General features: G+C 28.9%; 3 protein-coding genes across 5 annotated transcripts; 1 reads left to right on the top strand and 2 right to left on the bottom strand.

The window, feature by feature from the left end:
* Positions 1 to 101: 101 nt before the first annotated feature.
* LOC130666451 (putative inactive tyrosine-protein kinase Wsck) lies at positions 102 to 6,135 on the bottom strand. Its single transcript, XM_057467454.1, has 3 exons — positions 5,549 to 6,135; positions 2,009 to 3,896; positions 102 to 1,938 (listed from the first exon to the last, which is right to left on the bottom strand). Exons 1-3 carry the CDS (start codon positions 5,722 to 5,724, stop codon positions 1,867 to 1,869), a joined length of 2,136 nt encoding a protein of 711 aa, XP_057323437.1. The 5' UTR covers positions 5,725 to 6,135; the 3' UTR covers positions 102 to 1,866.
* A 1,469-nt stretch (positions 6,136 to 7,604) lies between these two features.
* LOC130666453 (serine protease nudel-like) lies at positions 7,605 to 10,013 on the bottom strand. Of its 2 annotated transcripts, none has more exons than XM_057467458.1 (4): positions 9,754 to 10,013; positions 8,611 to 8,907; positions 8,077 to 8,240; positions 7,605 to 7,994 (listed from the first exon to the last, which is right to left on the bottom strand). In XM_057467458.1, exons 1-4 carry the CDS (start codon positions 9,830 to 9,832, stop codon positions 7,710 to 7,712), a joined length of 825 nt encoding a protein of 274 aa, XP_057323441.1. In that variant the 5' UTR covers positions 9,833 to 10,013; the 3' UTR covers positions 7,605 to 7,709. The 2 variants fall into 2 exon arrangements, with proteins under 2 accessions (XP_057323441.1, XP_057323442.1); XM_057467459.1 differs by having other exon boundaries at positions 7,608 to 7,991.
* Positions 10,014 to 14,037: 4,024 nt separating this feature from the next.
* LOC130666783 (carboxylesterase 1C-like) lies at positions 14,038 to 20,365 on the top strand. 2 transcript variants are annotated; one of them, XM_057468046.1, is made up of 4 exons: positions 14,038 to 14,290; positions 14,843 to 15,116; positions 18,384 to 18,493; positions 18,995 to 20,365. In XM_057468046.1, the coding sequence occupies exons 1-4, from the start codon at positions 14,129 to 14,131 to the stop codon at positions 20,327 to 20,329; spliced, it is 1,881 nt and encodes a 626-aa protein (XP_057324029.1). In that variant the 5' UTR covers positions 14,038 to 14,128; the 3' UTR covers positions 20,330 to 20,365. The 2 variants fall into 2 exon arrangements, with proteins under 2 accessions (XP_057324029.1, XP_057324030.1); XM_057468047.1 differs by having other exon boundaries at positions 14,151 to 14,290; positions 14,806 to 15,116.
* The last annotated feature ends 2,573 nt before the right edge of the window (positions 20,366 to 22,938 follow it).

The following is a 22,938-nucleotide window of genomic DNA, read 5'->3' as shown; positions in this document are numbered from 1 at the left end:
TATAAATATATATATATAAGTCTTTTGAATAGTTATTATTATTATTTTAAGTACTAACGATTTAAATTAAATATTTAATTAATATAAATTAATGTGATATTTATTATGTATTATATATTGATAAAATAAAAATAATGATTTTATTTAAAATATTTATTTGTTAATAATTAATAAATTCTCATTACTATAATTTTTAAATTTTTTATATAAATTTATTTGATCTAAAGCATCAGGCGAGATTATTATTTTAATTTATATACTAATAAAATTTTATTTGTACTTCGGTGGATGCCTAGATTTATATATAAGCCTTTTTAAATCCGGTGGTTAAAGCAAAGTATCTAAATAAAATAAACTCAGTAATAAATCTTGATCGCTTACTAAGGTCATTCTTAGACAGCCCCTCCCTCCCATTTTAAAAAAATATTGTCAAGAAAATTTTTTTCAATTATCATTTTTCGATTTTTTATGGCCAAAAATAGTAAATTGTGAAATATTCAAAAAATCATAAAAAATTGAAAAATCAACATTTTTATGTATTTATATATATATATATTTTTTTTGTTTTCAAATCATTGACTGTTATATAAATTTTACGAAAAAAAAAAAAAAAATGAACGATAACCAGCAAAAATTTTTTTTTACAAAATTTCCAACAAAAACTTAAAAAATGTGCATTTTTGCAATTTATAAGTGGAATTTACTCATAGAAAATCAAATTTTCAGAAATCTATGAATTCATATCCTTAAGTACGCCGTAGAGTAGAATTATTAAAAAAAAAAAAGTTTAAAAATATATTATTCGATATTTTATTGCCAAAAATAGATGGAGCTGTGATTGTCAACAATTACCAAAAACTATTTACAGTTGATGTGAATTAGGAGTTAAACGAAATTCGGAAAAAACAATATAATAGTGACTACTCTCTGGGATAGTAAGATAAAAGACCTAGTACCCGATCACTTCATGTATATCTATATTGACTAAATTTTACTGAATATAAATATACAAATACATGAGTTATCGGGTACTAGTTTCCTGATCGGGTACTGGGTCTCTTACCTTACTGAGTACTTTCTATAAAAAAAAAAATTTCAGACGGTACTGTATGCTATCTAGACTCAGTACTGTCCAGAGAGTAGTTCATACAGTACTGTCTGAAATTTTGCTTTTTACAGAAAGTAGTCAGTACTATCTTTGAGAATTGCCACTATTATGTTGTATTTTCCGTGTAAATTTCAGTAAAGTCACCATAATAATTTTAAATGTCACATTTTTTAGGCTAAAATTTGTTTAGCAAATTTCGTTTAGCTCCTAATTGATAACAACTGTGAGTATTTTTTTTTTAAATCTATATCTTAGCGCAATTGTAACTGCGTTGTCTTTTTTTCAATTAATGCTTTAATTTTTTGAAATTAATTAATAAAATTTTAATACTCTTATGACAGTTCAAGTTCATTGAATGTTTTCAAATCGTGCGGGGCACTGTCTGAGAATGCTCTCAAAAAAAAAAAGAAACAGTAAAAAATTATAAAACTAATTTTTTAAATTAGATCTAATCTATAATATCATTAATTATAAAATAATAAAAATACGTAAAACTAGTGTAAAAAAAAAAAATTAAGTAAATTCTGGACGGAAAGTTGAGCTGTACGTATTTATGATACGTAAGTAGCTGAAAAATATATATAAAAATAATAAAAATTGCGTCAATAGCTTTTGTAAACGGTAACTATACATTAAAGTTTACGACCTTGTAAAAAACGAGTTGTGTAATATAATATAAATATTTATATATATATAAATGCAGAATTGTTCTTTTGTTCATAAAAATTTTAAGTCACAATGGAAACACTAGGATTTGCTTAGTTATTTAATTCCAGTTCTGGTAAGTAAGGCTCCGTAATGGCAGTGATGGGACAAATGCTCAATGTATTCTGTAAAAAAAAAAAATTTGTAATTTAAAATTAATGATTAATTATAAAATTCAAAGCCTAAAATATTTACCAATCGACTGAGTTCATCAAAAGTCGGACGCTCGTCAGGATTATCATTCCAGCAGGACAACAAAACTTCGTAGAGAGGATCGGGCATATCGCGTAGCTGAGGTAGTCGGGTATTTTTTTCAACAACAGCTTCTTCGACGTCACACTCGTCCTCTAAGTCATGGTACGGAGTACCGCCCATGCTCATCATCTCCCAAACGACGACAGCAAAAGACCAGACGACCGCAGGATTGTGTTTCTTATGACCGAATCTTTCGGGCGCAGTCCAGCGCGCAAGTTTTAAATCTTCTAGAGCATGTTTACCGATACCGAATCCCATAATCTTTGGTACCAGGTCATCAGTGAGTCCAATACTTCGTGCACACAAATGTGAATGAATTATTTTATGCGCATCAAGATAATTTAATCCAGTGGCAATCGATGACCCGATTGTGAGAATAAATTCATATGGAAAAACATCACCCGATCTGGCAGCAAGTAATCTCAGCTTTAAATTTTGAGCCGGTGCTTCTTGAACAACATAAAGTACATCAGGTGTCTCACAATTTCCAACAAAGCTTGCTAGGTAATTCATATTTCCGGCTTTTATGCAGACATCAAGATCTCTCAGCATGTGACGTTTATCAGAAGCTCGTAAATTTTTGTCAGCTATCGAGTGGATCAAAGCTCTCGAAGAATTGCCATCCTTATCTTGAACAGTTCCCATGTGGATGTTACCAAACCTTCCGCGGCGTACAACTGCCGGCTCGATGGTCAAAAAATTTTTCGGAATACTCCATACCTTTGACTTTAAATCCTGATAATGATTCGGACGTTCTGGAATATCTTCCGGTATGTAAGCCATATTATCTACCTCGTACATCGGACCCTGCAGAGTCAGCTCTTGTTGCTCCGGTAGCTTAGTCATGCGTATTTGCTCATGACGTTTTCTTAAAATAAAGTAACCAGTAACAGAAACGATTAATAAAACACTTAGCAGCGCGATAGCGACATAAAGACCAATCGCTAGTCCATTTAAACCGGCATTAAATTCTAATGCATGACCTGCAAGATCAGAATAACTATATTTTATTTCATTACGCACACGAGATATCAATACTACTCCAATCTGTGGTCTGTCAAAAGGTTCTTCCAGCGGTGCATTATAATAACCGCCAATTTTTTTACCATTACCAATTACAAACTGTTGATACTTATCAAACTCATCGGCTTCAAATTCACCAGTTACATAAAATGGAATACCATCTTGTATTGCTTTCTGATAATTTGGGTAAATAATATCAGTTTGTTCTGGTGGAATTGTCCCAGGATGGACGACAATTATTTGATAAGAACTCAAAGGTCCATACTGACTTCTACCCTTAGTTAATTCAATTAAAATTTTATTATCATCTCGTTTTATTATTTTAGGTCTATCTGGTTTTTCTGGTGAACTGATAAAAGTCCAGTCTGTCAAATAATTTGGCTGGCTTTCACCATCAGCATTGACTGCTGTTATAGATATATTATATTTAGTACCAGGCTGCAAATTAGTTAGAGTTGTACTGTCAGATGATTCACCTTGTACTTGTAATTGCATAGGTTGAAGTGGATAGTATGCATGAGTTTCAAGTGCTATTGCACGAACAATGTAAGACGTTATGTTGCCATTGGTAATATCTGGTGGTTGCCATATGATGTCAAGTGATGTCGACTTGCTGTCTATTACTCTGAGTCCCCGTGGCGGACTTGAAACTTTTTGGCCGGTGCTGTAGATACTTATGGAATCGTGAGAACCACATAATAGTTTTTCATCACCAATACAGGGAGTGGTACAGCCACTTGATGGTCCATTGCGACCGTAAATACTCATGCAGTAGCACTGCTGACCTTTCATTAGGCCTGCGAACCTGTAATTTAATATTGTTGATTGAGAGGTTGTAGGATCAAAATAACAACTCAAGATTGTTTATTATTTCGCGACGTTTCGTGTCTTTATTGACACTTCCTCAGGCGTTCTACAAATAAATACAAACATATCTTACTACATATTATCATATAGATTTAATATATCAATTAATCCAGATAGTAAAATGACGTCTTGATGAGTTCTGAATGAGTTTCTATTTATAATTTGGCCGTCTTATCAATATCTTAAAGACGTCTTTAAGAAGTTCTCAAGATGTCGAATGAGCCATCTAGCGAACTCAGTAGGACGTCTTTAAAAAGAGTTATTTTTTCTGACTTCGCAAATAAGACTTCAGTATGAACTTACCATGACGTCTTAAGGAGCTCCTAATTTTGACTTCATTTTGACTTCAAAGAAGTTAAAAAAAAAGAACACGTTTAGACGTCACAAAACTGACGTCTTATTTATGGAGTCTTCAAGAACTCTTAATTACGAGTTCTTAAAAATGACATCTTTAAGAAGTCATTATCAGACTTCTTGAGGACGCCTTCAAAAAGACCAAGTAAAGCAGTCATTCCGACTTGAATGCTATCTGGGAAATCTTACAAAGTTATTAATAGTATATTACACACCTAGGGAAGTAAAGTAAGAAATGTCTCAGATCGCATGTAATTGTTGGCCGAGGCGAAGCCGGAGGTGAAAAAATCATTTTCTCACCTCTGGGCGGAAAGCGTCAACTTTCGTCCCGCTGTGCAAAACGAAGATGCCGCTTTCCACCTCCGTCGGCTTCGCCTCGGCCAACAATTACATGTGATCTAAGACATTTCTTACTTTACTTCCCTAGGTGTATAATATACTATTAACTATAAACAAAACATACCATAATATGTGCTCTTGATGTAATCAAATAGTATATTGTGTGACAAGGGATGAAACAAGACGATTTCAGACTGGGGTGAAGTTGACTGCCCGATCCGCAGGCAAGGGCTGACATCACCCGCAGTCTGAAAACGTGTTTTATCCTGAGTCACACACCATATTTTTCATGATTACGTGCATCGGAACTTCAAGATTCAGTGTCAGCAGCCAGTGAGCAACAAATTAATTCCAAGCCGATGATGCGGAGAACTGTTAGAGAATGAGAAATCTGTGATTTACAGTCACTTATTAAATAGTAAATAAGAAAAAAATATTATTTACACTCATTTTTTATTAATTTTTTTTTGGTTGATTAAAATTGTCACTTAAAAAATGAAATGAGTAAACTGAAGTGACAAGTAGACAAATGAGAGTAATAAGGCTGCAAATGAATATAAAATATAACCAACACCGGGCAGAAACAATTGTGTTTCTTCCCTCGGGAAGAAATACAATTGTTTCTGCCCGCTGTATGACGGAATTTGTGAATTACGAATTCGCTAGCAGTTGTTTGCAGCATCGGCTTGAAATAATCTTGTTTCGACTGGCTGTAGAAACACTGAAACTTTAAGTTTCGATGCTGGTAATATGAAAACATTTATTAATTACTCGTCGTATTTCATTTGTATAAAAATCACAGTAAGTTACAGTTCGATGGTAAATTTAATGGAATTTGATACTTAAATTAAAATTTTTCGTCTTTTTCTATAAATGTTATTTTTTTTTTTAACTTACCTGTAATAACGATTGCGGCATTCTTGGATACAAACCTCTGGAGCATTTGGACTTGTTAATACCACCAGAGGTTCATCGGACTCTTGAGGGCTTTTGAAACATCCGATATAGTCGCCAGCAAATGTTAAGTCAATAAAACATCCGCAGAGGCCAGTAATCAACAAGTAAATGAACATTTTTTAAAAAATTAAATATTAAGTAAGTAAATAAATAAATTGATGAATAAAAAAGTAAACGAGTCACTTGAATTTAATATTGCAGGTACGGTCACTGGGCATTCTTAACAGGTGAACAATACAAGTGACTCAACGGTGATATGATGTCAGAGTTGGAGATCAGTTACCATGATACCAAGTTCTTTGATAGATGTCAAGCGCATTGATAATCCTTTGATGTCTTCAGGTCTTTTCTATCCATTCTTTGGAGTATTATTTAGATGAAATATTTTTTTTAAGCTTTTGTAGGTGCGGTGGATAATGATAAAAGATGAGGCTTTTTTTGTAATTACTATTGAGCATGCGAGTACGAATACATGCAATGTGGGTGCGGTTTTTTTTTGTTGTTTATTTATATAAACATACAAGTGTTTCACTCACGTACGCGGGCAACGCCATTTTGAAATTAGAGGTTTTGAATTTTCGCGCTAGAGGCAGCACGGCCTGAGACTGTAAGTTAGCGGTAAAAATTTGAATTATAAACAATTTAATTTAGTAAATTTAATAATAAGAATAATAATTAAAAATTTGACCTGCTGTTTACTTAGAAATTTTATAAATAAAAAATATTTATAGTTAAATATTTAGGTGATAGTAAAGTTAGCGGACATCTGACAATTTTTAAAACTTTGAAATAGTAAATTAAAATGTTTATAAAATAAAAATAAAAAAATACATGTTTAGACAATTCGAAATTCAGTACATGCATTTTTTTTAATATTATTATTTCAATTATTTAACTTTTTTATATCTAATTAAAAAATTGTCGTATGTCTGCTACATTTACACTCATAATATTTAGTCGTGACATTTTTAGAAAACAATCAATTAGAATATTTATATAAATTAGTTTGCAAATAGTTTAATAATTTAATATTAATTAGTAACCGGCAGGCTCTATGTATACTGTAAAAAATTAGGAGTGATTACGGATGTTATTTACATCCGAATTCGGAGTTTCGGAGTTTCAAAAAAATTCACTCCGCATACAGACTAAATTCGGAGTTTGTTTTGTCAGCTGTGATTTTGGAGTGATCTGGATTTCATTTAAATCCGCATTCAATCCGATTCAAAGTTTAAATATTGAAATAATCTCCTTTCAGGAGTGATTTTCACTCCAAGCCGGAGTTTCATTATCAAAATCAACTTCTTTTCGGAGTAAATTTCACTCCAAGGAGATTAAATAAATAAACAGTTATTCACTTCACATTCACCCCGCATTAACTCCGGATTTAATTTGTGTTCACTCCGCAAATTTTCTACAGTGTAACTGCCAACCACGAAATTTGTTCAATATGTTTTTAATTTAATAGTTTACTTAATCATATACTCTGAGATATTTTATAGTTTATTTTATTATTATTACAATTTAGTCCGACAAATTTTCATCCATCCAAAAAACAGATTGTTTTAAATAATTGTATATTCAGAGAATACTTAAAAAAATCAACACACTGAAATTTTTTTATTACTGTCCTCTAATTCCCATGTAATTTTTTTTTTCTAAAATATATCAACAACTGAAAAATATAAAAAAACAGATAAAATTTTTGAAGTTTACCTGAGGGTGTTATTTTTAATTGATAAAAAAAATTGAGTTTAATTTCAAAATATTACAAAAATTTTGACGTTAGTAATTTTGGAATAAGATAAGAAAAACTGATGATTTTTTTGTGCGAAATGTAAATATATTTATAACTATTCAAGAAATTTAACATACTGAATTAACGATCGTATAAACGAGTTGAAACCATGAAAGGCGCAAATTAAAATCGAAACCTTTCCAGTGATGCGAAATCTAATCAGTTTAATTGGTTTTATTACAGAGATATAACGGAGACAAAATTTTCTTTATTCTCTTATTAATATACAGATTAGTAAATATATATGCTAATAAATAAAATATATAATAATAAATTTGATAAAAGATAAAGAATTGAATGGTATTATTTATTTAGATCTCCATGTGTCGGACATAAAACGAATGCCAATTCAGCAAAGCAATCTTCGAGTAATTTAATCTCCCCCGATGGCTCCATCGCGATGTACGGGCCAAGATTAAGTCTTTGTTTTTTCATATCAACTGTAATTGTTGGTGGTTCGATCGCCTGGATTCCAGTTCCTTTGAAACAGGCGTCAGATGCCCAGGCCAGAGTTGTCGGACAGACTGGATACCATTTGCCCTTCCAGTTTTTTAAAAAATATCCATTGTCATATGAACTATTTATCTGCTAAATACGAAAAAAAATAAAATATATAATTTGAGAATATAAATATGGTAATTTTTAAAATAACAATAATAAAAATATATACAGGATCCTCGTTGATATAAGATTGTGTGAGAATACTGCAATCTAACTCATCTTTTTTATTTGGGCACTGACTTATTCCATCACATCTTCGTGATAAGGATACACAAGTTCCCTTAGGATCACGTCTGGTCCAGTCTAGACAACTGAAAGAATTATTGCCGCATCCTGATGTAAAAAATATGAATACATTTTAATACAAAACTTTAAAACGATTTCCATCTATCATTTTTTTTATTAACACTCAAAAATTTACTTGCTCCTTTAAATTTAAAAAATAATAAATACATTTTTTTATTTATCATCTTAATATTTAAATTTCTATCGAATTTTTATTAAATATGAAATAATTTATAATTACCAAATTTATTAAGTCTACATATACATTTTTTTCATAAATTTTTTAAATCGCTATTTTTTCGATCTTTTTTCATTGATCCGCCGAGAAGTAGATTAATAAAATATAGAAAAAAATAAAACGTAATTCACTCCCAAAAATAGGTGGAGCCGTACTCTGATGTATTAAAAAAATAATTACCAAAACAATTAAGTTCATCTTCGCCATTGAAACAATCAAATGAACCATCGCAAATTTTTTCCTCATCTATTTTATCAAGACAAGAACACATTTCTTCATCACTTGCATCTGCACAATCAATTTTACCATTGCACCACAAAAATTTCGGAATACAACGACTTTCATTCGAACACTTGACAAAATTTTCTTTGCAATTTATTTCAGGATTCGGCATCGATTTAAGTCCAGATGACACGTGTGTTTTATATAAATTATGATCAGATAAATTTTTTTGTACTCTTTCCATATACGTCATATCTAAAAAAAAAATTTTATTTCTCATTAATTATTAACAAAGATTGTTAAACTGTAAAAAATTTACGGAGTGAATATGAAGCGGTTGACTGTTTATTTATTTGATCTCCTCAGAGTAAAATTCACTCCGAAGGGGAGTTCACTGTAAAAAAATTTCGGTGTAAAAATGAACCTGGAGAACTTTACACGGCCTTGTAGTGTGAAATAACGGTGTAAAATTCTCCCGGTGTAAATTTTCCATCCGTGTAATTTTAACACGGTATAATCTACTTTCTTAACACCACTCCGTGTTACTCGTTATTTTGATTAATGAGCAACAAACGATCATTAAATATTTTTAACTACTTAATCAATAACTACATTAATTTTATTTAGATATTAAATAGTATTTTGAACATTTCAATATTCTTATGATTAATTTTCTTAACGCAAAATTATAATGAATCATACATTTACACGTTTGGTAGTGTTAAAATTTTAAATTCACACCGCTTAAATTTAACATCGAATTTGGTGTAATTTTCACACCGAGACATTTACACTATACCGGGTACAAAAAATTTTTTACACTGTTTATTTTAATATTGAAACTCCGGTTCGGAGTGAAATTAGCTCCTAAAGGGAGATTATTTTAATATTTAAAATCTAAATCGGAGTAAATGCAGATGTAAATAAAATCCAGATCACTCCGCTGAACAATTAAACTCTTTATTTACACCGTATGCAGAGTGATTTTTTTTTAAAACTCCGGAACTCCAAGTGACGGAGTAAATTGGAATTGAATTTTAATTCATAATCACTCCGAATTAACTCATAATTTATTACAGTGTTGATTTAAAATTATCTTACCGATTCGTAATGACTCTAATGCACAAAAAAATGTTATAAATATAACTAATGTATAATTATTTATTTTAAACTTATACATATTTGCTTTAAATTTATATATAATATTTTTTTTGTGACTTGAACGGAATAAGAAGCACTTTCTTCAAGAGCCTAAAGCAAACTAATGACGATCATAGATTCTTTTAAATTCTTTAGCAAACTTGAACACATTAAATTAGTTAGTCAAGCATGAATGTAAAAGTATTATTATTATTGAATAATATATATACTATTTCATTGAATTCTTAGTGTATGTTGTAATGTTATATTTTGTAAAAAAATAATAATAGTGATAACTAATATTTTTATCACCTTACAAATTTAATATTTGAATTATTTATTTTATTGTTGAAAGTTTGTAATAGAAAATAAATAAAATTAAATGCACATAATTTGAACAATAATAAATATAGAAACTAATATATTTTTTGAATAATAGATAATATTTTTAATTTTAAGACTTAATAAATCAATTTTACGTTCACTAGAGTAATAAACGTATAATTATGTTTGTATTTAATTATTGAGTCTTCAGTTTTTATTAAGCAATAAATTTCATGATTTATCATTGATTAGATCATAAATATAAATATTTGTTTATTTTTTTAAAAAAGCTTAACGAAAAATTTAATAAAAAGTTTTTATGTTATCGATTTAAATTTTAATTTTGCGTTACAATGCTTTTAACTATCTTTATTTGTAAGAGGTATGTAATAGGCTTTTTTACTTCCCGCTAAGAAAATTTAAAATTAAAAGAAAACTGAAAAGTTGTCTTTTCCAGTGACATTTTTAAAAATGGAGTTTGCATTAGATTACGACATTTTCAAAATGACGGCAGAATGTCTGTATATGAATGTGTGTCAATACCGTTTTTCACGAAAATACATAGAAAAATCGGACGTGTTGGTGTATCTGTTTTTTTTTTTTTTGACTTGTACTATATCATATCTAAAATATATTTTTGACATCCTAAGACTAGAAATAGTCATACCAGCCTTTAATTCTAGCCAATATTGTTTCCAAGAAAATACATAAAAAGTCGCGATTTGTGGGTCTATGCCAAATTTTTTTTTTACTTATATCATACAGTTTGTCTAAAAAATATTTCTGATACTCTTAAAGGCTACAAGTAGTCATACTAGCCTTCAATCCCAGCCAGTATCGTCTCCCAAAAAAATAGAGAAAATCTGGACTTTTCGGTCTATGCCAAATTTAAAAGAAATTTCTTTTTTTTATTTGTATCACATAATTTTTATTTATACAATATTCCTGATACTTGTAAAGACTAGAAATAGTAAATCCAACTTTTCCGATTTTTCCAAAATTCTCTCCCAAGAAAATACAGAGAAAAATAGGACTTGTCAGTCTTAGCCAATAATAAAAAAATTTTTTTTTTGAGTTGTGGCGCATAAATTTTATCTAAACAATATTTCTGGTATCTTTTTACTTTCTAATGTAGGCCATCAATAGCTTTTCTTTAAATGATTTCAAACGTGCATAAAATTTCGAGTTGATTTGAATGAAAAAAATAATTTCATTAAATGAAAACGAAATTTTTCCCATGACAAAATTATACAAAATTATTGCTACAATCGAGCAAAATATTTTAAACTTTTGTCATTTATAACATTTGACTATTTATTTCCATGCCCCAGTTTAAAAGTATATAAATAAATCCGTCTATACAGTTTTTTTAGCAGTACCTAAATAAAAGTAATATACATAGTGATAAAAATCACATATATAGAAAATAATATATAGAGGTATATAGTTGTTTGATAATGTCAGGCCACGTGAAACAAATGGTTCGACAATAATAATCTTAATGAGAAGTGAAACTTGCGACCTCCAACAAACACTTAGATTGTATCTTTATATTCAATCTCTTAGCTAAGTGAGTTGACGACGTGTCTAATGACCTAATCGTTTGCGATTTTCCCTCAAACCTAAAACCACGTACTTAACTTACATTACTGAAACCTTAAACTAAAAAAGTTTAAAATTACCGGATACATTAGGCGCTAATTAAACCTTAAACTTTACAGACTAATTGTTTAGTAGAGTCCGTTTGTGTTTTTGGCGCCGATATGTGTTTAGTTTACCGTAAAAAAAGAAATATTTTGGCATCGATCTAAAGTATCCACGTGGTAAAAGTATAGACAAGAGCAATTATGTCGTAAAATTTAGCTAAATTACTTTTATATGAAAAGAGTATAGGGTGGAAGAATAAAGTAACGATCGTTTGAAATAATATTCAAGGTCACTCTACTTAAAATCATGATTCATGAGTGGCATGGAGATCTTATCACTTATTGGTAATTTTTGAATAATTTCTTATTCCTTTTCACTTTCATTTCAAGGTTTTCAATTAATTTAAATTATCATTTTTTTTTATATTATTTTATCCTTGAATAATAATGAGAATTTTATGAATTCGAAAATTTTAAGCTCTTGTTAAAATTAATTTTTTTACGATTTCTTCAAACAGATTTTTGGTAATCGTTTACCGTTGGGCTCAACCACATTTTCGAATATAAAAAAACGAAAAATCAATATTTTCGAATAGTTTTGTTTTTAAATATTCTATTTTACGTATTCATGAAAAAAAGATGACAATATAGAAAAATGAAAATACAATATGTTTTTTTTACATTTAAAAATTCAAAAAAATGATTTTTAACCAGTTTTTTATTGAAATTTTTGTCTTAAATTTGTAAATAATTACCAGAGTTTTTTAAAATTTGAATTGAAATTTTTTTTAACGCTCATAAAAAAAAAAAAAATAATCTAGTTTTCAAAAATTATTTCCACAGCAAAAAAATTTTTCGAGACTTCTATTAAAGAGGGAAAAAGGTCTGAAATACAAAAAAAAAATAGCATAGTTTTGTGACTTTTTTTTTTTTTTTTCAGAGTACCTTCGTTATTAAAATTCTTAAAATTTGTAACATTATTAAGCATCATTCCAAAAATATTCTGCTAAATTTTCATGAAAAAATATTGAAAAATAAGTCAGTGGTAGTAAGGAGATCCGAGTCACCTCAAAAAAAAAGTCTCCATGTCATAGGCAGGATAATTCATGACTACTTCATATGAAATCAAAAAACCAAAAAGATTTCTTTCGTACATAAGTTTATCTTAGATTTGAACGAAGAATTTTTTTTTTTCAATAATTACTTATTTTTAATGAAACAAAAGCAGCAATTTTTGGCCAAAATCAGAGTTTTTAGATTGCACCTTTATCAAAAATTCAAAAATTAATATTTTGTTCATTCCTTCGTTCAAATCCAAGATAAACTTATGTACTAAAGAAATCCTTTTGGTTTTTTGATCTCAGATTAGGCAGTCATGAGTTATCCTGCCTACAGTATGGATACTTTTTTTTTAAGTGACTCGGTTCTCCCCACTACCACTGGCTTGTTTTTCAATATTTTTTAATAAAAATTTAGTAAAATATTCTTGGAATGTTGATTAATAATGTCTCAAATTTTAAGAATATTAATAAGAAAGGTACTCTGAAAAAACAAATCACGAAAACATGCTCTTTTTTTTGTATCTCAGACCCCTTTCCCCCCTTAAATTACTTAAAAATATAAAAAATATTTATTATTAAATAATTTTTAATCGTACTTTGATCAAAAATTTTCTTTCTTTTTTTTAATTAAATTTCATAATTATAATGAAATAAATTTTAAAAGATAGAAATAAAAATAATAAATTAAAAAAAAAATTACACATATACATAAATTATCATTAATAAAAGTATCATGTAAAAAAAAAATAATTAATTAGATGTAATTATTTCAGGTCAACTATCAAGAGGTCACAGTAATAATAATTATAACACATACAATCAGTCATACGTAAATTGCTGCGGGTTTAAAATAATTACCTCGTTTTGTATTTTCCCCTTCCTTATAAATAATATTTAAATCTATACCACAAATAAATTATAAAACAATTAAATAATATTTAAATTCTACCCAAGCATAAATACTTAGTATTTAAAAAAAAAAAAAATTATTCGTAATGCAACAAATTGTAACACATTCTCAAAGATTATGATAAGGCGACACGATTAAATAATAATATATGTATGGAGAATAAATAGTACTAATATAAAAAATTAATTCATTTTATTTATTTTTATTTGATAAAAAAAAATATGAAGAGAAAGAAACAAACCATAAGACGAATGTCTATAAGGCGCAAGTCTCAACCTGAACCTCCTCCACCTGGATGAGGTCTTGGGCGTCGTTGAAGTCACGCAAGAGCCAGCAGAAGGTTCGCGGTACCCCTGTACGATCATACCTCGGCGACGTTAAAATCAGTCAGCAGGATGTATTGCTCCACGTTGGTCGTAATTTTGTTTCTTCATGAATTATTGTTTCTTACCGGAATTACTTTGACTAATTCACAGAAAACTAATGCACGGCAAACAAGTACTAAGTCACCACCAACAGTTAATATTCCTGGACAGGGAACTTTGATTGGAAAAGAGGTAAACAATAGAATAAATATTTTTATTAATTATTACAAAAAAATCATACACTGAAAAAATTGCGGAGTGAACCCGGATCAAATACGGAGCGGATGACTGTTTATTTATTTGATCTCCTTGGAGTAAAATTTACTTCGAAGGGGAGTTTATTTTAATATTAAAAGTCTGAATTGAAGTGAATGCGAATTTAACTAAATTCCAGATCACTCCGCTGAAAAAAACTCCGTATTGACTTCGTATGCGAAGAATTTTTTTTTAAAAACTCCGGAACTTTGAGTGACGGAGTGAATTCAAATTGAGATAAAATCCGTAATCACTCCCGATTTTTTACAGTGTACATATGTATATTTTATTACCCGGCTATTTCATAATATTTTTAATAAATTATTAAATATTTACTATTTATTTTTCATTTAATACAATAGATATAAATTTATATTATTTTGTATCTGTATAATTAAAATGATAAATAATAAGTTAAATATTTAAAAATATACAAAATTTCCATATTATAGAATAGCCAGGTTCAAATGGAAATTTTACCTGATGCAGATTCCTCTTGCACGCCCGCAAAAAGTAACAGCGTTTTTGGGGATACCGTATGCCCAGCCACCAATTGGTAAAAAACGTTTCGCGCCACCAGTCACCGATCCAATTGTCTCATGGAGTAATCCGCGCAATGCCACTCAATTCGCGCCGTCTTGTCATCAAAATTTAAAATTAATTAAACATCATGAGATGCTGTACAGAAAATTGTTGCCTTCTGATTGGGAGGATCCGGGTTATAGTGAAGATTGTCTTTATTTAAATATTTACATTCCTGACGGTAAGTTTATTTATTTATTAAGTAAGTTTATTTTTAAAAAGTACCAATTATTAAATATTAAATATTATTGGCCCAAGTTCAGGGCCATAAATAATTTATTAAATTTTTCATAAAATTTAAGGATGTCCACAAGTAAATAATCTTAAATCATGAGACTGTGGTGCATAATAAGGAACAAAAGCTCGCGTGATCTAGACCCAAAACGTAATAAAATCCACCGCGTTCTTTATTCATATACAAAAGCATATACGCGTGTCGTCATGTCACACGAGCTTTACATTGTTCATACGACACTCCAAAATCTTATCATACATTAATATCAAACATTATACATTAGCTTACATGCTAAATTCTCTTCTATAGCATTTAAGACGTTCAAACCTGGTAAATAAACACTGATTGCAGAATTAATTGCAAGGGAAATATTCTAGTCATTTATGATGCTAATGACAATCTTAAGATTGTAATTCCTTACATTTAAATGCTCTGACAATTTTATTCAATTCATTCCACGGACGATCTTAATCTCGGTTAATTATTCGCAAGTTTAAAATACCGCGAAAAAATTATAATTTTAAATAAAAATAATTATTGGAAACTTTTTTTTTTATGTTCCGTGAAAAAAAAAAGTGGAAAATTTTTTTTATTTAGGATAATAGAGTGCACGCAAAGGAAGTTAACTTACATTAGTGTGTTTTATCTGCACCCATGAAAATTGTCGTTAATAACATACATGCAAGTTTTATAATATATATATATATATATATATATATATATATATGTAAGTATAATGAGAAAAAGTTTGCGTCGACCTCAATAAGAGATTGATTAAGATAAATAAGATGTTTTATTTTAGTAAACTTAATAATTACTTAACAATAAAAAATATATATACATATGAATGAACATATATATATATGAATTAGAAGTGCTGATTGATAAATAAATAATTTATTTATAAATATAAAAATTATGAATTGGATAGAACGAGTAATGAAAAAAAATTTGACAATACAAATAGGAAAATGAAAAAAAAAGTATTGTACGCAATTTGGCAAGTAATTGATGTTTGTAACCCTTAAAAGAGGAGTGAAGGGGGTTAAAAGTTGTATAGAGGGCTAGGTCGATAGCTGAATAGAATGGAAGTAACAGAGTATAACTGGTGCAGCCAGTGGCACGCGATCTTTTAGGGCTAGTAGCAAAAGATGTCGAGATACGACTGACTCGGGTCACGAAGCTTTTGGTCTTCTATTCTATTACATTTGTATATTTGTATATATATAGATATTTATGTTTGTGGGATTGTGTGATGCCTAAGGCACCCCTTAATCCAGGTGAGCTTCACTCACTTTGGTTACTTATGTTTACTTAGCTTTTTTATTGGGATGATTCACTCGGGTAGATCATTTGGCGCACCCTTTTAAAGTCTACCGAGAGTAAGATGAATTAGCTGCACGTGATTGCCTAGAGGAAACTCGACAAAGTATAAATAATGTTCAGATCTTGCAGCATATAAACACCCAGTAGTGGTGAGATGGTAGATTAGATTGCGCATTATCGATAAATATAAATGTAATGTGTGATATTAATTTTAAAATGAGTTCAAGGTCGTAATTATTAAAATTATTTGGTAGGTAGAAAAATAATAATGGGGGTGATGTATACATATGTTGCGTGGAAGATAAATATTAGAAAGAGGAAATTAGCGGCGTGAAAAGTTTCCGGATCGATTGACGGTGTTGATTGAATTGATATACTGATAAAGGGCTTTATAGCCTGAGGAATATGTAATCACTTGTGAAGGCGACGAGTTACAAGTTGTCAAGGGTGCTTGCTGTGGGATAATATTTTACGATATATTGTTTGAGTTTTATAAGATGCGACGGATTATTCATCATGTGAGTTTATTAAATATGTATATATGTTTATTTTTTTTTTTGTAAGGACGTATGAAGTTTTTGAATATTTATATTTTGTTGAATAAGTTATCAAGAGATTGACTGATAAATTGAAATAAAATTGAGGCATTATTTTTTTTTCAATTTGATTGATTGAATAAGGGGGAAAAAAAAAGGCTAATAATTTTTTTAAGTCTTGAATTGAATTATTTATTAAGTTTTAAATGAACGCGAAGCTTTAATTATTTAAATAAAATGATAATCTTCAATAACAAAATTAAAACTTTTACTTATCGACCTAATACTTTAAGAACTATGAAACTTAGAGACTTGATACCCAGCATTTGATGTAGAATTACGTAGACAAGATTTTAGGGTATTTATCATTATTAATTCATGCGTTTTATTATCATTATTATTATTATTTTTTGATATAAATTAAATGCTAACATAAAAAAATTAAAGTAAGAAAATGTGAATTCATTTTAAAATTAAATTTACAATGAAACTGCCGACTTTAGAAAAAAAAGTTTGAAATAAAAATTGTGGGAAATTTAATTTGCTATAAAAAAGATCTTAGAGCTTATTGCCGTACTTCTGATAGTTTCAAAGTCATAGAGAAAATAAAGAAGGGATCAATTAATTAAAATCTAATATAAATTAATTTAATTTCTTACTTCAAGTTGTATTTACTACGTAACAATTAGATGTACGTAAAAATGTTATGAGATGATTTTTGTACAGAATTTAATTAGCTACAAAATCATTCATACACATTTGTGTCATATCTGTACTAGATTAGCTGAAAATTTAATTTTTTTACAATACCTTTTAAATGCAAAGTTAAATATCTGAAGTAAAAAAATTCTTTTACAAAATTAAATCGACGCCCAGTGAAGCGAATGCGTGTACTATTAATTCAAAACATAAAAAATAACGAGTGCAATGAAATTTTATAGATTTTTTCCGGAAGCTTTAACAATAAACTAGCAAAGATTTTTCGATTATAAAAAACTATTTTTCAAATGGTAAATTCTATTTTTTTAAATTTATTTTGAATAATTTTTCACTGCTACAGCATTAAAAAAAAACAAATAGTTTTTATGAAAATATTTATTTTCTTTGAGTAATTTTATTGATCAAAATGTCGGATTTTATCAGTAGTAAAAATAATGTAACACAATTATTAATAAATAAAAAAAAAAAATAAAACAGACCATAATTAATTTCCATGATTTATAATTTTTTTAATATCTCAAAAAAATAAAAATGAATTTTTTTTTTCCACCCCAGAATTATTAAAATGAATGTTAATATTTACCTATTGATTAATACTCGTCCTAAATAAAAAAAAATAATATTAATACAGACACAGCACCAACAGAGGGTTGGCCAGTAATGGTATGGTTCCACGGTGGTGATTTTAACACCGGGACTCCGGCCATGTGGGACGCAACAGTTTTCGTCAATAAACAAAAGGTCAGAATTATAATTACACAATAATTAATTAAAATCATCAAACAATTAATTCAAAATATCTCTTTATAATCTAAGATGCCGTAATTATTTCGTGACACAATTACGTTAAATTATTTTTATCATATAAATAAATCCTACCGTAACAATGTAGCCCGCGATTTAAGATATATATTTTTAGACAGGTAAAATAATATAAAAATCAATGTGTAGTTCAAGGCCACTGCATGCATAAAAAAATGTCTCTGTAAAAAATTGGGAGTGAATCCGGAGTGATCTTAATTTTATTTAAATCTGCATTCACTCCATTCGTAGTTTTAATATTAAAATGAACTCTTTTTAGGAGTGAATTTCACTCCGAAGTAGATTTTTAATTTCAAAATAAACTTCCCTTCAGGGTGAACTCTGCTCCGCATTCACTCCGGATTTACTCCGCGATCACTCTGCTAATTTTTTACAGTGTGATAAAAAAAACGTACTCATATTTTTATCATTTATCAACAGATTCTCGTGGTGACAGTAGCGTACCGTTTGAACATCTTCGGATTTTTTACAACGACCACAGCGGAAGCACCAGGAAATTACGGAATGTTGGATCAAGTAGCAGCATTAGATTGGATTCAACAGAACATCCAACACTTCAATGGTTCGCGTGATAACGTTGTGATAGCCGGTCACAATGCCGGAGCAATAAGTGTGGGTTTACATGTCCTAAGTCCTTTAAGTAAAGGTAAATTTTCTAAAGCAATAGTAATGAGTGGTGATCCAATAAGTACCTTACGAACACCAGAATTAGAAGCACCAATAGCTGATCAAGTTGGAGAACGTTTCGGATGTGTGATACGGAACCGCACGCGTTTAATGGAATGTTTACGTCGTGCCCAAGCCTCGGTATTACTCAAAGAGACAGCAGACATTGAAACATGGGGTCCAATAATTGACATCACAACTACTAATTCAACGGAGCCATTTTTACCAATGCCACCGCGTGATATTTTGGAAATGGGTAATTTTAATGCGGTTCCATTAATGACAGGCTATACGAGTAATGAACAATCACTTGCTTACATCGAAACTCTAGAAAATCCAGAAGATGAGGGAAAATTGACGTTCAATAAATTTGATACGTTAATAAGAGATGAAATACTTGCGTCTGTCAGTTTGAATAGCGACAACAGTTCAACTTGTGAGTCAAAACCTCACACGATCGCTGACGCTGTTATATTTTTTTATAAACCGTACCCACATACAGATGATACAAGTGTTTATAGAGATCGTTATCTATCCTTACAGACGGAAAAAAATTACGCTGCTAGTTTAACTTTATTGGCCTCACGTGTGTCAAGGCAAAAAGATACGTTTGTATATCGGTTTGACTACAGACCAATAACACAACTGGTGGTCCGTGATATCCCCGAATGGGCAGGTGTACCTCATATGTTTGAATTACCATTTGTCTGGGGACTGCCTCACATGTTTGCAAGCTCAATACTGTGGCGTAGTAGTGATAAAAATTTGGCTGACGTTATGATGATGATGGTGGGGAAATTTATACGAAGTGGTAACCCTTCGTTGGATATTGTACAGTGGGATCCTTTCACTGAACAGTCACCTGGTATATTGACTATTAATAGGACTATCAGTAAGAGCGACGTCAATGCTATCGATCACAGAATTTTGGCATTTTGGAATGAGTACTATCCGAATTTGGTTCAAGAGACTACTAATTTTTGCTGCAATAACACTGGTTCTGGTGCGGCAGCTAGCAATTTTCGGTGGGAATTTTCTCTTACTTATAATGTTATTCTAATTGGTACTTTTATGGTGATTTATGTTTGATTATTGTGTATATAGATTTTAATTAGATGTATAATAAATGGAAATATTAATTTTTTTAAAAACAATTCGTAATTATTATTTATTCACTCAAAATGTTCTAAGGGCTTTTGATGCTTTATTAATTTTTTAGTTATTTTTAGGAAAGTTTTTTTTTTTCTAAATAAAATTTATGTTTGAAATAACAATTTTCTATGCGATAAATTTTTCTCAACAAAGATTTTACAGTAAATTTATTTTTAAATAAAAAAAAAATGACACTGAAGTGAGCCGACGTCTAATTAAAAATATTAAATTTAAAAAAAAAAAATTGAACCTATAGATTTTTTAAAGGTGCATATTTCTTAGTTTTTTTTTGTAATTGATGTTAAAAAAAATCCGCAAAAAAAAAATCCGAATAAAATTATTGGCCATATATTTGTAATAAGAAAAAAGTCTCTATACCCGCTCACTTTTCATTGGAGTAAGATTAAATCACTCAATATAAAATAATAAATAAAATGAAAAATCATATTTTTTTTTATAGTTATTTTTTGAAGTTTTAAGTATTAGAATAAAATTTTAGTTTGAAGAATAATGTTGTTAATTAATTATTATTAATTTTTTAAATAAGGTCCTTGAGTGTACCCATAGTCGCTCACTAAAAGTTGTTATGTACCATTACTGGATCAACACATGGCTCTATAGTCGCTCAAAGACAATATCAATTAAACTATGATAAGTTTATTGTTTTGGAAAATATTTTATAAATTATATTACTTTATTCTTTCATAATATAAAATTTCATCAATTTTAAAAATATATTTAATGAGATATAGTTATGACAATTCTTAAAAAATTTGACGTAACCGAAATTTAATTTAATGAATGAACGTTAAAGTAAAAAATGCCCGGCTGAGCGCGATTTTGAAAACAGTCACTTTATTTAAATTTATAATCTATTATGAAATAGTTTGATACATCATATTTTAGTATACATATTTAGATTTACAAATAATTATTTATCAATAATGATTTTTTTAGTTGAAATTTGTTTTTATAAAAATTATAAAAAACGCATTAAACAGTTAAAATGAGCCACTAATGGTACTGAGCGGGTATAGGGGCTTCTACCTTAATTATATTTAAATAAAAAAAAAGTAAATTTCAGTCAAATTTACGCATAGAAAAATAAAAAATAAATTTCTTGTCCAAGGTGTCTCTAATAATTTAAGCGACCAAAAAGTGTACCGGAAGTGAGCGCAATAACTAATTCAACAAATTAAAATACAAACCTCAAAAAAAAGAAATAGCAATTAAATTAAATTAAATTATCATTAAGAAACCGACCAGCATTTAAAATACACAGAAATCTATACTCTATCAAATGCTAATCAATTTATAATTATTCCAACGCGTCAAGCCCAACAAGTTTTTCAAACACGTTGGCATACAATTTCTTTTAAAAATACAAATATCTGAAATATTTATGACCCTGAAGTTAGCAGACAATTAACAATTTTCAGGTTTTTTTTTCAACAAATCAATTACAAAAAAAAAAAAAAACTAAAAATATGCACATGTAGAAAATTAAAAAAACTATAGGTGCAATTTTTTTTATAATTTATCGGCTTCAAAAAAAAATCCAAAAAATATGAGACGTCTGCTTACTTCAGTATGATAAATATTTTTGTTTTCTTCATAATAGATCTAAATTTTCTTATAATACTTATTAAACATAAATAATCTTATATCTTAATTTAAAAGGTTTAAATCAATATAAACATAAAACTCATAGATTTAAAAGGTTTATTAATTAATTAATAATTAACAAAAATTAACATTTACTGAATTTTTATTACTTGCGTTCAAATACGGAGATATAGAAAAACATATATTGTTTAGGAAACAAACGATTGATAACTTATTAATATTTTGATGCTTTGATAATTAATAATAATAATATTAATAATAATAATAGTAATTAATAATAATAATTAATAATCATTGTATGTACCATCTATATATAATAATAATAATTATAATTATATAAGAGAGAGATAGGTGCGCGGCGAATGCATAGGGGCTGGTGACCTGTGCACGCGCACATAAAAAAAAGAAAAAATCAACATATTCCTTCTCATTTACCTTTTTTTTTTTAAACTTCCTAAATACATAATATTATATAATAGAAAAAAAATTTTTAAATGTAAACCTACAGTGATAACCATTGGCCGCGGGGTCTCGCACTTGTTCTCATAACATTTTAAAATTTATTTTTATTCATTATCGTTATCATTTTTCATTCTATTTCCGTTATATTTATTTTTTGTGCGCTGTTGTCGCGCGTGCACATGAGCCACCCCGAGACAAACTTATATACAATTTTCTGCCCCTTCGTCGTCAATATTCTTGTTGTTATTAACTACAACCGTATCTCATTTTTTATTCCTATCTGCTTTTATATTTTCTTTATTAACGAGCATTCCCCTTGATCTTAATTACTTAACTTCATTTTATTATTATTATTATTTTTTTCTTTTTTTTTTAATATTCAGCAACGTCCCGGATTTTTTATCATTCATTTTCTTTGCTCGTACTTTTTATACCCGATTGTAGTTATTCTTAAAAAT

The sequence above is a fragment of the Microplitis mediator genome, chromosome 4 (assembly GCF_029852145.1).
Source record: "Microplitis mediator isolate UGA2020A chromosome 4, iyMicMedi2.1, whole genome shotgun sequence".
In the NCBI taxonomy this organism is placed as follows: Eukaryota; Metazoa; Arthropoda; class Insecta; order Hymenoptera; family Braconidae; genus Microplitis; species Microplitis mediator.
The sequence above is the reverse complement of the archived record's forward strand: the minus strand, read 5'-3'. Positions and strand labels throughout refer to the sequence as shown.

What these genes read in the sequence shown, in the direction of transcription:
- LOC130666451 (XM_057467454.1), bottom strand. Translation starts at nt 5,724, where the DNA reads ATGTTCATTTACTTGTTGATTACTGGCCTCTGCGGATGTTTTATTGAC. An exon ending in TGCCGCAATCGTTATTACAG is followed by an intron (nt 3,897 to 5,548) that starts GTAAGTTAAAAA and finishes ATTAAATTACAG; the next exon opens with GTTCGCAGGCCTAATGAAAG. An exon ending in TTGATGAACTCAGTCGATTG is followed by an intron (nt 1,939 to 2,008) that starts GTAAATATTTTA and finishes TTTTTTTTACAG; the next exon opens with AATACATTGAGCATTTGTCC.
- LOC130666453 (XM_057467458.1), bottom strand. Translation starts at nt 9,832, where the DNA reads ATGTATAAGTTTAAAATAAATAATTATACATTAGTTATATTTATAACA. An exon ending in AGATGAACTTAATTGTTTTG is followed by an intron (nt 8,241 to 8,610) that starts GTAATTATTTTT and finishes TTTTTACATCAG; the next exon opens with GATGCGGCAATAATTCTTTC. An exon ending in CTTATATCAACGAGGATCCT is followed by an intron (nt 7,995 to 8,076) that starts GTATATATTTTT and finishes TTTCGTATTTAG; the next exon opens with CAGATAAATAGTTCATATGA.
- LOC130666783 (XM_057468046.1), top strand. Translation starts at nt 14,129, where the DNA reads ATGTATTGCTCCACGTTGGTCGTAATTTTGTTTCTTCATGAATTATTG. An exon ending in GAACTTTGATTGGAAAAGAG is followed by an intron (nt 14,291 to 14,842) that starts GTAAACAATAGA and finishes TACCTGATGCAG; the next exon opens with ATTCCTCTTGCACGCCCGCA. An exon ending in AAATATTTACATTCCTGACG is followed by an intron (nt 15,117 to 18,383) that starts GTAAGTTTATTT and finishes ATATTAATACAG; the next exon opens with ACACAGCACCAACAGAGGGT.